This window comes from Scylla paramamosain, chromosome 17, assembly GCF_035594125.1.
Source record: "Scylla paramamosain isolate STU-SP2022 chromosome 17, ASM3559412v1, whole genome shotgun sequence".
NCBI lineage: Eukaryota > Metazoa > Arthropoda > Malacostraca > Decapoda > Portunidae > Scylla > Scylla paramamosain.
The window spans coordinates 1207501-1221762 of record NC_087167.1 but is presented as its reverse complement, the minus strand read 5'-3'; the positions used below and the strand labels follow the sequence as shown (position 1 = coordinate 1221762).

The 14262-nt window shown below is 38.0% G+C and overlaps 2 protein-coding genes across 2 annotated transcripts in view; both read left to right on the top strand.

Moving 5' to 3' along the window:
- The first annotated feature begins 252 nt into the window (after nucleotides 1–252).
- On the top strand, nucleotides 253–4637 carry LOC135108643 (uncharacterized). Its single transcript, XM_064019809.1, has 6 exons — nucleotides 253–417; nucleotides 564–800; nucleotides 1940–2190; nucleotides 2747–2884; nucleotides 3616–3802; nucleotides 4190–4637. The coding sequence occupies exons 1-6, from the start codon at nucleotides 253–255 to the stop codon at nucleotides 4427–4429; spliced, it is 1218 nt and encodes a 405-aa protein (XP_063875879.1). The 3' UTR covers nucleotides 4430–4637.
- Nucleotides 4638–5328: 691 nt separating this feature from the next.
- LOC135108642 (ionotropic receptor 21a-like) overlaps nucleotides 5329–14262 on the top strand; it is a 9582-nt gene continuing 648 nt past the window's right edge. Inside the window, exons 1-11 of the mRNA XM_064019808.1 lie at nucleotides 5329–5423; nucleotides 5607–5743; nucleotides 8217–8342; nucleotides 8549–8778; nucleotides 9532–9660; nucleotides 10328–10514; nucleotides 10631–10867; nucleotides 11425–11678; nucleotides 12275–12412; nucleotides 12570–12756; nucleotides 13616–14262. The exon at nucleotides 13616–14262 is cut by the window's right edge and continues 648 nt beyond it. Coding sequence (XP_063875878.1) covers nucleotides 5345–5423; nucleotides 5607–5743; nucleotides 8217–8342; nucleotides 8549–8778; nucleotides 9532–9660; nucleotides 10328–10514; nucleotides 10631–10867; nucleotides 11425–11678; nucleotides 12275–12412; nucleotides 12570–12756; nucleotides 13616–13867 — 1956 coding nt within the window. The 5' untranslated portion in view covers nucleotides 5329–5344 and the 3' untranslated portion in view covers nucleotides 13868–14262. The remainder of the gene's footprint in view (nucleotides 5424–5606; nucleotides 5744–8216; nucleotides 8343–8548; nucleotides 8779–9531; nucleotides 9661–10327; nucleotides 10515–10630; nucleotides 10868–11424; nucleotides 11679–12274; nucleotides 12413–12569; nucleotides 12757–13615) is intronic.

The following is a 14262-nucleotide window of genomic DNA, read 5'->3' as shown; positions in this document are numbered from 1 at the left end:
AAATAATTTTTCTTATAATCTATATCACATTATGGTTAATACTAGGTCATCTGACTTTATTACCATTAATGTTGCCTTTACAACGTTAATAGTGTTCACATGCTGATAAATAGTCAAGTACTGGACTTCAACAGACGTCACTTCCTCTTGGAAAAACAAATTAGTCAATTGTTTTAAGTTATTGGCGCCATATCAATTCTCTAATATCGTACATTTCATTAATTCTACAGTTTCCATGGGATGAATGTTAACATGACGTGGTTCCCTTTACCACCCTACTGGATGCCTGTTTCCGGATCTGCATCTGATAATTACAAGGAATCCATTTTTGCCGGAAGGGACGTCACCATCATTGAGACAATAGCTGGGGCACTCAACTTCTCCATTCATCTTGTTCCCTTCAGAGGAACTGTAAACGTATGAGTGTGATTAATTTTTATATCTGGAGATCTGTTAATAGGAGAGAGAGAGAGAGAGAGAGAGAGAGAGAGAGAGAGAGAGAGAGAGAGAGAGAGAGAGAGAGAGAGAGAGAGAACTGCAAGGATTAACTTTTTTTTTTTCAGTGGATGGTTCCCTTACGGACTCGAGAAGCCTTACTAAGGCCAATAATTTTGCCAATCATGCCACACATGTTGGAGGAGTTCGACATCACCTTCTTCATCGAACCAAATACCCTCGCCTTCAGCTTGGCTAAGCCCACCCTTAAACCCACATGGCAGAGTCTCTTCTACCCCCTGCAGGCAGAGGTCTGGGGCTCCGTTGCGGTTACAGTGCTCGTGGTTTTCGTTGTTCTCTTAAAGGTATGTTGAAAAGATATGGATAGTGACATGATTTCTTTAAAAAAAAAGATTTGAACACAAAGATATCTTCATGGAGGTGGAAACATTGTACCATAACCTACATTCAAGCACTGTGGAACCCTAATGTTTAAGTGTGTGTGTGTGTGTGTGTGAACTGACTTGATAAAATCATAATTATAGTTTAAACTATTATTTACTATCTCAAAGTTTAGCACGATTATGGTCTCTTGCAAAAAATACCTTCCACAACGTTAGCTGTTCCGTTCCTTCTCCACCACGAAGCCAATTCTTGTAAGGAATTCATCCGTCCTTGTATGAAGCAGTTGCCGCATATAAGGGCTCCACTTACACAGCCTTCCTAAGCAAGGTGAAGTCAAAGGTTTTTCGGTGTTCAGTGGCTTCCCTGCGTGAACTGTTTACTTCCTGAAGGGTTCGACGTCTATGAAAAGACGTGGAAAAGTGCAGGATGGAGCAATTTGTTAATGTTGTCGAGAAGGAACTTGTACCACTGCTCCGAGAGAAATTAAAAGCCTGAACGAGGTAGCTACTTTCGCTGACGACCATGTGTTGTGTTGGCCATCGGCATGTGTCTCACCAGGGGTGGGGGGCAGGAGTTAAGGAAACCGGAGATAAATGGCCGGAAGTTAGTCGCAGTGTTGGTCCCACAGGAACTCCCCGCCAGTCTTAAGTTTGGGAATAAGTCTGTACCAAGCAATTCATATAATACCAGACCTCCTATACATCCACAAAGGAGGACAACGGGGAATGTGCTGCATAGTACCCCTAAATTCAATAACCAGACTTCATGTTACCATTGCAAGGCTGCGGGGCATTTCCGATTTAACTGCCTAAGTTTAGTTACGACTTCAGCCCCTAAGCCTCCCCAGAAACAGTCAGTACTGCCCCTGTGTCTGTGAGGCTATCTTGTATCACTATTTTCATGCTAAGTGCTCTTCTGATCTTGCTAACTGCATGCCTCCCCTCCTCCCGCGGCCTCGCTGCACAAGACTTTCTTCTTTCTCTCACCCCTATTCTGTTCACCTCTCTAATGCAAAAGTTAATCATTCATCCCTTTCTCTGGTAAACTCTGGAACTCCCTGCCTGCTTCTGTATTTCCACCTTCCTATGACTACACTCAGATGAAGCCTGAAGATGACAAGAGCCAAGGGGCGTGGCTGGTGATGAAGCAGGTGGTCGGCACGCTGCTGGACGAACCAATCCACGGAGAGATGCCACAGCGAAGCTCCAAGCGGATGGTACTGACTGCATGGATGATCTTCTCCTTCATCGTTGGGACAGTTTATCGTAGCAATTTAACAGCCTGTCTTACCGTGCCAACATACCCAGTCCGTGCAGAGGATCTCGCTGATCTTGTCGACATGGGAATAAAGTAGGTAGATTAATGTTATTCGTATATATTTCCATTAGAGAATAAATGGACGTAACACATTATTAATATATCAATCCCCGAAATTCAAGACCGCATGAATTACCACATTAATTTACTTTTTTTTATTTTTTATTTTATTTATTTTTTTTAATATTCGATAGTGTATAGAACATCAAAGAAAGTTCAATTACGGAAAAGACCACCCTTCTTAAATCTAAGTACCTTCTGTGCCTCGAAGAGTAACCTAACGCACCATCAGACAGAAGAAAGTTTCATTAATTCCCTGACAACGACAGATATCGCTCTGGTTCCCCAAACTCAGGCACACGACCAGCAAGTGTCGTACACTCAAGATAGACCAAGCAAGCGTTACAATATAGCTGTACCCACCCTACAGGATGCGAGACAGCCATGTGTGAGACGTGTTATGACCCTACCGAAGAGGCTCATCATCATTTCATCTCAGGGAAAGCATCTGAGTTCAGTCACATCCTTCATTGTATTCTTTTCGTTAGGTATATTTCTAGTGTTCCTGTCAGCTTTTCTATAATTTCAGGGTCACAATCTTGCCTGAGATGGTGATGTTTTACCAGTCCTTCAAAGAATCAGGTAACGATGTACTCGTTTCTGTGGCAGAAAGTATGGAGTATGTCCCGACATACAAGGAAGGGTTACGTCGTTCAATCACTGAAAAGTAAGCGTTGTGCAATATTACAATCTCTTTCTCTCTTAACCGACACATAATTCATACTATAGTTAATTCTCTCTCTCTCTCTCTATCTCTCTCTCTCTCTCTCTCTCTCTCTCTCTCTCTCTCTCTCTCTCTCTCTCTCTCTCTCTCTCTCTCTCTTGGGTGGGGTTCCACTTATACCGCTTTTCTAGACAGGGTGGAATCAAAAGCTTTTCGTCTCATCAACTCCTCTCCGCTTTCTCATCGCCGCAATGTTGCATCTCCCGCTATCTTCTACCGCTATTTTCATGCTAACTGCTTTTCTGATCTTGTTAACTGCATGACTCCCGTCTTTCCGCGGACCGCTGCACAAGACTTTCCTCTTTCTCTCACCCCTATTCTGTCCACCTCTCTAATGCAAAAGTTAACCAGTATCCTCAATCATTCTCTGGTAAACTATGGAACTCCCTGCCTGCTTCTGTATTTCCACCTTCCTGTGACTTGAATTCCTTCAAAAAGGGAAGTTTCAAGACACTTATCCTTCAATTTTTGACTGCCGCTTTGTACTCTATTCGCGGACCGGCATCTCAGTAGTCTCCTTTTTTTTTTTTTTGGATTTTCGTTGCCCTTGGCCGGTGTCCCTCCTGCATATATATATATATATATATATATATATATATATATATATATATATATATATATATATATATATATATATATATATATATATATATATATATATTGGTCATCCACAGCAAAGCTCATTTGTATGAACGACTGTACTTAGAGCTGAAGATCGCTGAGCACTTCACAGACGAAGACGGGTCGACACCACTGTATGTGACGCAAAGGAACTTCATGCCTGGCTACAGCACCTTCATCTTGACCCGGAATAATCCTTTCAAGATCAATTTCGATGACTGTATCTTGAAGTTTCATGAGGTATATCTAAAAACTGACAAAACCATATATATATATATATATATATATATATATATATATATATATATATATATATATATATATATATATATATATATATATATATATATATATATATATATATATATATATATATATATATATATATATATATATATATATATATATATATATATATATATATATATATATATATATATATACATACGATTAAGCTCCTTCCTTTGAATCGGTGTAATACGATTACTGTGCGTAAAGATTTTGCCAGAGGTGCCTTTCTAAGTCACACATTGGTATAATTTATTTGATCACCCAGTATTCAACTTAAGCATATTAAATGTTCCATTTTTCTAATAATTTACAATATATAATTTCTATTACATTCAGGCCGGGCTCATCAGGAAGTGGACGACAGATATAAAGGGCACGATGAAAAGAGGAATAATGAAAGACAAGGGAGAATCAATGGTCGAGGTAGAAGAAGAAAAAAACGAAGAAGCAGAAAGTATTTTAGCCCTAACTCTAGTTCACATGCAAGGTCCTTTCTTCATATACGCTGCTAGTGTTACCATGTCGCTCATTGTTTTTTTGTTTGAAAACATTTCCATAGCCTACCACAAGATTTGATTACCTGCATAGTTGTCGGCAAGTGAGTTTCCTCCGACTGAGATTAATGTATGAAAACAAAGTTTAACTTATTCTTCACAAAATTACATATCAAAAAAAAAAAATGTATATTCAGATTCTTATATATTTTTTGAATTTATATTTTATCATCGGCATCACTGACAGCCATCCTTAATGCATTAAACAGAAAAAAAAAAAGTCTCAGATAATAAAGTTCAGTTCCCTTAACAATAAATGTAATTTATTTAATACAACACGGTATCTGCTCTGTAACCTTGCCTCTCCTCTTCGTTATTCATAAACAGACCAACTTCACGTGTACACTGATAATTTTGCGAAGAGCCAAGGATATTTGAACGAGTACTCTACAGATTTAAAAGTCGATTTTTGTGAAAATCTCCGAGGAATCTACAGATTCTAAGGTTACTCCACGCAAAAAACAACTTTGAAAACATACTTACTTTCCAAAATACATATTTTAAGCGTGGATTTAAGGCGGACAAAGTGTCTGAGAGCCAGGCAGGTGTGGCTAATCTCAAGCCAGTGCGCCCTTCCCGGGAGAGCCAATGTCAAGGTGGTGCGAAGCACGCATGAGTCCAAGCCATCACCTTTCCGCCCTCAAATACTTCAACTTAAGGAGCCTCTTACATTCACCCTTTGTGGCTGACACGGGCTGTGTCGTTTGTTAGGACTTATAACTTGTTTGTTACGTGTGTGTGTGTGTGTGTGTGTGTGTGTGTGTGTGTCACACACACACACACACACACACACACACAAACACATATATATATATATATATATATATATATATATATATATATATATATATATATATATATATATATATATATATATATATATATATATATATATATATATATATCCGTCTATCTATCTCACAAGATTTAATTAACTATGCGGAGAACAGTTCAGCTTTTAGTGTTACTGTTATGGAGTTACTTTGTTCCTGCCGGCCAAGCGTTTGCACTACCGAGTGAGCATTGGGTTCAGTATTTTAGTGAAAATTATGTGTATTGTATTATCAAACAATACGGTTTAGGCATTTCAATATATATATATATATATATATATATATATATATATATATATATATATATATATATATATATATATATATATATATATATATATATATATATATATATATATTATGTAGATCATGCCATTGGAAACGTCAGTGAAGCATGGGATACTGATAACGTGCTACGCCTTGTGTTTGGGAAAGCGTCAAACATTCGGTGTTTCCTTATCGTCATAAGAGATGGTTATCTTCCAGACACCTACTTCTCCCAGGTGAGAACCTCTTCACTCGCACACCTACTTCATAATTTGTAGTATGACACTTTATTTGATTACCAAGGATGTTAAAAATAAAATTTCTCCACGGTTGTGACAACAGGCAGTTTATAATTATTGATAAAACTACTACTGCTACTGCTACTAGTCCTGCTACTGCTACGACTACAACTACTACTACTACTACTACTACTACTACTACTACTACTACTACTACTACTACTAGTAGTAGTAGTAGTAGTAATAATAATAATGATAATAATAATAATAACAATAAGTAAAAATAATAATAATATTAAATGATGGAGAGGGCGTATAATAATAATACGAGAGTGTAATGTTGAGTGAGGAAAGGAAATGAAAGATAAAGATTAAAAGAGCCGTGATATAGTGGACAAGGAGGAATGTAAGGGTAAGAGCTGTGCGACGCTGATCTGGTGAGTGAGATGTGGAGTAAGAAAGTGAAAGAGAGTTAAAGTTTCTAGGTAAATGTGACCCTACGTCAGCAATATGTGATATCCCATGAATACTCAGTCTCTGTGGATGCTGTTGTTAAGGAGGTGGTCGGAAAAATGTTAGAAGTTTGATGGGTGTTGGTGGTGGTGATACAGGTTGCGCAGTATGAAATGAATTATAGAATATGGAACTAGGAAAGAAAAAGAGATTGAAGGTAATCGAGATTAAGCATTTGACAAACATTTGTATAATCACGTAAGATATGAGCAAATGTTAAGTTTTTTTTTTTTTTTTTTTTTTTTTTTTTTTTTACGTTTTTGGGCCGAAGACACGAAAGGGACTTTTACTGCATATTTTTCCTCTATATGGAGGCTTGGTTGGTCGTATTTTACGCACTTTTGGAGACCTAGGCGTTGGGTCACCGTTCGCGGTGGAATAGGGAGATTTTTTTTTTTTTTTTTTGATCCCTCGGGAAAGGCTTATGCCCCCCAGATTTCTCCGATGCAATCCTCGTCGAAAATAAAGTTGGTGTAAAGCATAAGAGTATTCTTCGGCCATTCGGCGTTAGCTCGAAAATGGCTTGCTTCTGGCACAATTCGTAATGGGGTCACTGGGTTCACGTGAGACCGCTAACTGTTATTAGGCCACCACTTCTCCCATACTGAGGAGGAATTCTCTAAGAATAAGGTACGGAAACTTAGTTACTGCTCTGCTGACTAACGAAAAAGTTGCACGTGCTCCATACATGGAAAATAACGCATTTTTAAAACTACAGTGCGACGGTACTCCGAGAACTAACAAAAACAATAATTTGATCCTTTTCTTGCCCACTCTACTTCAAGCGACGATCGTAGCCACATGCTGGTCACAGCACCAAGTTCTCATCACCAGCCACGCGGTTCCTGGCTGACATACAGAATTCGTGTCAGAATGGCTGTGGTATTGCCACAGTTTCCTTTAACAGTGTATTGTGAAAGACAAAAGTCGCGTCGTCATTTTAGGTGTAGGCCTCCGGTAAAGAGGTGACCTTTCCGTATTTTCAAGAGTACATCCAGGAGCGGTTGCTAGCACATACACAATACGTGAGTCATAAATAATTTACATAATCCTGGTGTTTGTGGCTTTCTCTGATAGATTCCCCTCACTTCTATTCCCTCTGGTATATTCTGATTTTTCAAGCCTTCCACTCGAATCAAGGTACGTAGTTTTATAGTGTGTAGCACATGCAGAATTTAATTTATTGATAGAGAATACCCATTCACTAAAAATTTGTTATATTTCAACTCCTCAAAACCTTAATAGTTAAGGGTTTTTCATGTCCTCATGAATGTGTGTGTGTGTGTGTGTGTGTGTGTGTGTGTGTGTGTGTGTGTGTGTGTGTGTGTGTGTGTGTGTGTAAATGTAATTACAATTTGGAATTACAAATAATGTTAATATTTTTTTTGGCGACGGAAACACAATACTGTATTAGTGTTGCCTTTTTGCAATGAGTGAAGAATATCACATATATTTAAATGTTCAAGTAATGCTGTTAATATTTTTATAGTTGCTGGTGAATGGTGTTTATCATACTTTTATTTATACATGGAAATCTCGAAGGGGCTGCCGATACAAGGTTATATGTACTAACTCTACATGATCTAAATTGACTGATTCCTTATCCGATTTCAACCAAGTTTTGTCTTTGCTCTGTGCTTCAGACCTTTGTCAGAGCCTTTGCTTCAGACCTCACTGGGAGTAATTATCGTTTTGGCAGGTGTCTACTGCCTCCTCCTGATAGACATATTCTTATAAATTATTCCGCATTTAGCTTTATCTATAATCTGATCATACATTCTACTCTGTAAACTTTTCATGACCGGCTAAAATAGTGAATTTCGGTATTGGTTTTGTAATTGGTGAAATGCGTTATTTCTGGAAAATAATACATGAATACGTGGAATTCATGAACAAAAAATGCCATCTTTCATCATTATTATTCATCAGATATTCTTTTCTTTTGCTCCATGTTCAGGTGTCGGGATCAGAAGGCGAAGGACATGATGACTTTGCGGCGGTGGTCTTTAAAGTACCAACCAGCACAGGAAACGTCCATCTCGCTGAGTCACACATCACGAAAGTAGTGAAACAAGCTCGTCGGGTGAGAGACTTTCAGTAAGCTGTGATCAGACACCCCCTCAGGATATGTGGTAACAGTAGCAAGATAATAAGCACTGTATTAGCATCTCACGCAAGATGCGCTCTCTCTCTCTCTCTCTCTCTCTCTCTCTCTCTCTCTCTCTGAGTGATTCAACTTTCAACTGTTGTTTCTAATAATAATAATAATAATAATTTTGGTGGTCCTAGTTGCGGCAATCCTCTTGGTGCGTAACGGTGGTGGTCTTAAGTGACGACCCCATATTCCTTGGTGCCTTTGCGGAAGCGTCTGACAAAGGTCGCATGTTGGTGTGGAAGACGAGGCTGATAGTGGTCACCAGAGTAACCATGCCGCAGCTCCAGACGCTGCTGCAGGATTACTGGACCTACTCCATGATGAACACTATGTTCATAACACAGGAAGAAAAATCTGTATATAGGTAAATACGATGCACTCTTGAGTAGCGATGTTGTGTAAAATGAGATGAAGGACGATGGTTGTGGTGATGGTGGTACCCTTAACAAGCAGTAGCAGTAGTAGTGGTGGTGGTGGTGGTGATAGTAGTAGTAGTAGTAGTAGTAGTAGTAGTAGTAGTTACAGCAGCAGTAGTAGTAGAGTAGTAGTAGTAATAATAGTGGTAGAGGTGGTGGTGATATTGGGGATTGCAGATTGTTGTTGTTGTTGTTGTTGTGGTAGAGGTTGTGGTGATGGTGAGGGCGTTAATGACAGTAGGCTTGTCTTCTATGGCACATATTCCATCACCACTGGTGTATATTTAAAAGTTGAGTGTGGGTATATGAACTCTGTGCAGATTTCGGGTCTATGTGCCCCAACAACGATGGGCAATGTATGACCAGTCGTCGGTAGTTTTTTTTTTTTTTTTATTGAAGGAAAATAATTATATTATTATTAATAATGATATTCATTATTAATAGTATCTGAAAATGTTCCCAGTCACTCAGCGTTAGTATTAATTTTGTACTGAAATTATAATTCTTATTAAACTGAGACAGACCGTGACCATAGAAATAAAAGGGGGGGCAATTTCAAGATCAGTCTCATACTCGCGGATCAATGCGCATGTACTTAACAAACCAAAAATTTGGTTGCATTCATCTCTCCTTTCTATATTATAATATACGCTTAAATATTTTGACGTGACATATTTATACTGTAAGGTTCCTTCCGTCAGGTGGCAAGGATACGTGCACATTCCTTATAGTCCGACCGGAGCTCAAGTGAAGAGAGTTGGGAACTGGAGGCAGATTAATAGCATCCTTCTAGCAGATGGTCAGAAGCTCTTCCCGGAAAAGTACAGTAAGTAAGTATGGCAAGAACAGATTGCAATTCACACTGATTAATAAATATAATGGGCAACACAAAAGCATCTGAATAAATTCTAAAGTATTCTTTCAACTGCTTGTGATCATGGTGGTGATGATGACGATAATAATAATAATAATAATAATAATAATAATAATAATAATAATAATAATAATAATGATAATAATAATAATAATAATAAAATACCTACATAGATAAGGATGATAATGCTATATTTTTAGTATTTTGATAAATTCCACTAGTTTTTACATTATGAGCCTAAAGGAAAACCAAGAAAATGTGTACATGGATAGGTCATTTTATGCATGGAGCAGATAACAGACAGTTAGAATAATGAGGTGGCAACCTTTTTATGTCAAAGGAATGCAAAAAAACCACAAATGATAATTTTAAATATATATAATTAAAAGCTTGGCATAGACAAGCACCTAACAGAAAGCTGCAAAGCTGATGACTGTTGATGACTGGCATATGAAATACAAATAAATAAAGATAAATAATAATAGGAACGGTGAATGAGTTAACTGATTCATTAATTTTTAAAAGCAAGAGTTACAGTAATACTGTAAGACCTCCAATGACTGAAGTTATTTCTTATCATAGGATGGAAATACCACACATCTAACATTTCATTGATTCCACAGTTTCAATGGGATGGATGTAAACATGACGTGGTTTCCTTTACCACCCTACTGGATGCCAAATAATGGATCTGCATCCAAAAATTACACGGGATCCACTTTTTCTGGAAGGGACGTCACCATCATTGAAACAATAGCTGGAGCACTCAACTTCTCCATTCATCTTGTTCCATACAGAGGAACCGAAAACGTAGGAATGTGATTAACTTTCATATTTGGTCATCAGTAAACAGAGAGAGAGAGAGAGAGAGAGAGAGAGAGAGAGAGAGAGAGAGAGATGCAATGTGTTTTGCTTTTTTTTTTCAGTGGATGCTTCCCCTACGAAGTCGAGAGGCTTTAGTTAGACCAATCATTTTGCCAATCATGCCACACATGCTGGAGGAGTTCGAAATCACATTTTTCGTGGAGCCGTCGACCTTGGCCTTCACCATGGCCAAGCCTGTCCTCAAGCCGAACTGGCAGAGTTTGTTCTACCCGCTGCAGACCGATGTCTGGGGTTATGTCGCTGCCACAGTGATCGTGGTCTTCATGGTTCTTCTTTTGGTATGTTTATTGATTTAGGGAATAATTTTATGCATATTTATTACCAACATAACTACGTTTTTTTTTTTCGTTTTTTTTTCTGAATTACTATACTATAAGCAATGGTTTAGGTGTATGTAGATTCATTGTTAGGTGGCCACTCGTGGAAAAGTGGGTCCAGGTTATGTTCACTCGAGGTCCACCCAGCAGTCGAGGTCTGCGCATGCGTGAACAGTGTGCCAAACGTAAAATTCGATGCCTCGTTTGTGCTCCGCCGTCACGGAGTGAGCATCTCCTCGCTGGTCTGATGATGAATTCCGTTGATGATATATTCCGTTGATGATATATTTTCCCCTTTCGATCACACAAAAACAAAGGAATGACAGCGCAACAAGTATGCATGTTTGGCGTGGTCATATAACTCTACAATTTTTCAAGACCCAATCAGCCATGCTGCTTCAAAGTTCTGTTAGGTTCCTATTTCAAGTTGAACTACTATTACTACTTAAGTTTTCTAATAAAATTTTAAGTCCTATATAAACCACTACAACATTATAAACTGCATTAATTATACTCAGATGAAGTCGGAAGGAGAGAACAAGAGCCAAGGGCCGTGGCAGGTGATGAAACAGGTATTTGGAACGCTGCTGGACGAGGCCATTCATGGGGAGTTACCACGGAGGAGCTCAACGCGTCTGGTACTGACAGCATGGATGATCTTCGCCTTCATTGTGGGAACGGTTTATCGCAGTAACTTGACAGCTTGTCTTACGGTGCCTACGTATCCGACGCGCGCTGAGAACCTCGCTGATCTTTTTCACATGGGTGTCAAGTAAGTTACCAATTATTACTATTATTTATTATTGTTATTTATTTTTTTTCAAAATGAATGACTATAAAATAAGCAGCTTAAACTTAACAACATTCATATGAGGCGTTTTCTGTACCAGCCCGGAAAACCAAAACACTTTTTGTCAAGCGTAAACGAAAGCAAACGTGATGTCCAGACGTTTGCCTGTCCCATCGCCTAATCGGCACATAGCAACCACAACAACCAACAACAGTAAATTTCAAGAAAGGATTTTTATCTGAAACAAAACTTCACCTGGTAACACTGTTTCGGAATCGAGAGAAACCCATTCAGCAACCAGTGCCCGTCGGCCACTGCCTGATGGTGTGGACACGGCTCATCCAATTTGATCAGCGGAACTGATGAACCCCCTGCAAAGACACTCCATAAGAATCCACAACTTAATCCCAATAAGATAGCATTCACTCTTCCTTGCTTCACATACTGGTGCATCTCAAAGTGCCACTCATTTTATTCTTCATCGCATACCCGCCATCCCCCCCCACTATACACACACACACACACACACACACACACACACACACACACGATTTCTTATCTACCTTCTTTACCTACAGAATCACTATGTTGCCTGAGATGGTAATGTTTTACAAAAGCTTCAAAGAATCTGGATCTGAGGTGCTCGAAACCTTGGCAGATAGTATGGCGTATGTCCCGACATCTGTGGAAGGTTTACATCAAGCCATTACAAAAAAGTAAGAATAATGAGAAAATATATATGAAAAATTCTTTACTTCACAATTCATACATCATAATTTTTTTTTTTAAGCTCATAAGATTTATCGTATTCATGAAATGCCACACTTACTTTGTTCTACTGCACACTTAAGAGAATTTTTTTACCATTCTCAGCAAAGCATATTTGTATGAACGGCTACACATGGAGCTGAAGGTCGCAGAACACTTCACCAAAAAGGACGGGTCAACTCCCCTCTATGTGACACAAAGGAACTTCATGTCTGGCTACAGCACCTTCATTTTAGTCCGCAATACTCCATTCAAAGCCAGCCTCGACCACTTTATCTTGGCTTTTCACGAGGTATATATGTGAAAACATTTTAACACATGTCGCTGCGCTATATAAAACTATGTAAAACTATATACTTAAAGACAAAATAGTAATAAAAAAAATTCACGAATACTAGGTTGAGAGGAGGCAACACACACACACACTCTCTCTCTCTCTCTCTCTCTCTCTCTCTCTCTCTCTCTCTCTCTCTCTCTCTCTCTCTCTCTCTCTCTCTCTCTCTCTCTCATAAGACTTTTATTGACCAAAACTGTAGGTACCATATCACCTCATCTAGTTCCGCTTTTTTAAGCATTCGTGTTAGTAAATCCCAGCAGCAAACCCCGTATCTCGTCTTACTAACTTCGCGAAAGCGTTTCTTTAACGAGGACACACGACGTGTTGTTAGGATAACCAAACACCAACGACACTCCCCGCATAAGTTGGCAGCTAAAGAGTCTCACGTGCCCGCTAGAGCAATCAGCAGATCAATGCTTTACAGTTTTCCTGTCTGGAGTCTACAATGAACAGTGTATTTGCATATATATATATATATATATATATATATATATATATATATATATATATATATATATATATATATATATATATATATATATATATATATATATATATATATATATATATATATATATATATATATATATATATATATATATATATTTATTCATTTATTTATTTATTTATTTATTTATTTATTTATTTATTTTACCATACCTTATTATCTTTTTTTTTTTTTGTGTGTGTGTAATAATTCGCCAACTTAGTTTGACTGATGTTTTCTTCTTCTTTTAGCGTGTGTTTATCCTAATTTTTCAATAAACTTTTCTTTTCATTTTGTAAGTCTAAAAATTGTTTTGTAATGTTGCAGGCCGGGCTCATCAGGAAATGGACGACTGATGTGATGGCTATGAAAAAAAGGGAGATTAAAAAACGCAAAAAATCTGAAATAAATGAAAAACAAGAAGAAAGAAAAAAGGGAACTTTAGCTTTAACGCTGATACACATGCAAGGACCTTTCTTTTTGTATTTGGCAGGCATCATCTTATCGTTTCTTGCTTTCCTCTTTGAAACCGTATTAGTATTCAGTAACAGAAATCTCTTCACTAATAATTACAAATAACATATTCTGCCGTTTAAGAAATTTTTTGCCAGTCTGACTGAAGAACGACTGGAACAAGGGTTAAACTTATAAGTATTAAAACCATAACCCGTGATAGCTATGAACACACTGAACTGACACGGCACTCTTGTGAACTAGTCTCATAATTCTAAGGTAGTGTATGCTTCAACTTCTAAAACACCCCGTTATTTTTAGTTTTCTTTTTATTATAATGTATCTAAAAAAATAAAAAATATATATCCTACTAGTAAAAGCATTTATAAAGAAATTTTGAGATGTATAGGTTTGCTGGACATCCATACGACTGTGTGTTTTGAAGGCCAAACCGGCATGATCTCCAGTGACGATTTTGTTTACAGATGAGACGTCACGAATACATGGCACGATGCATTGTG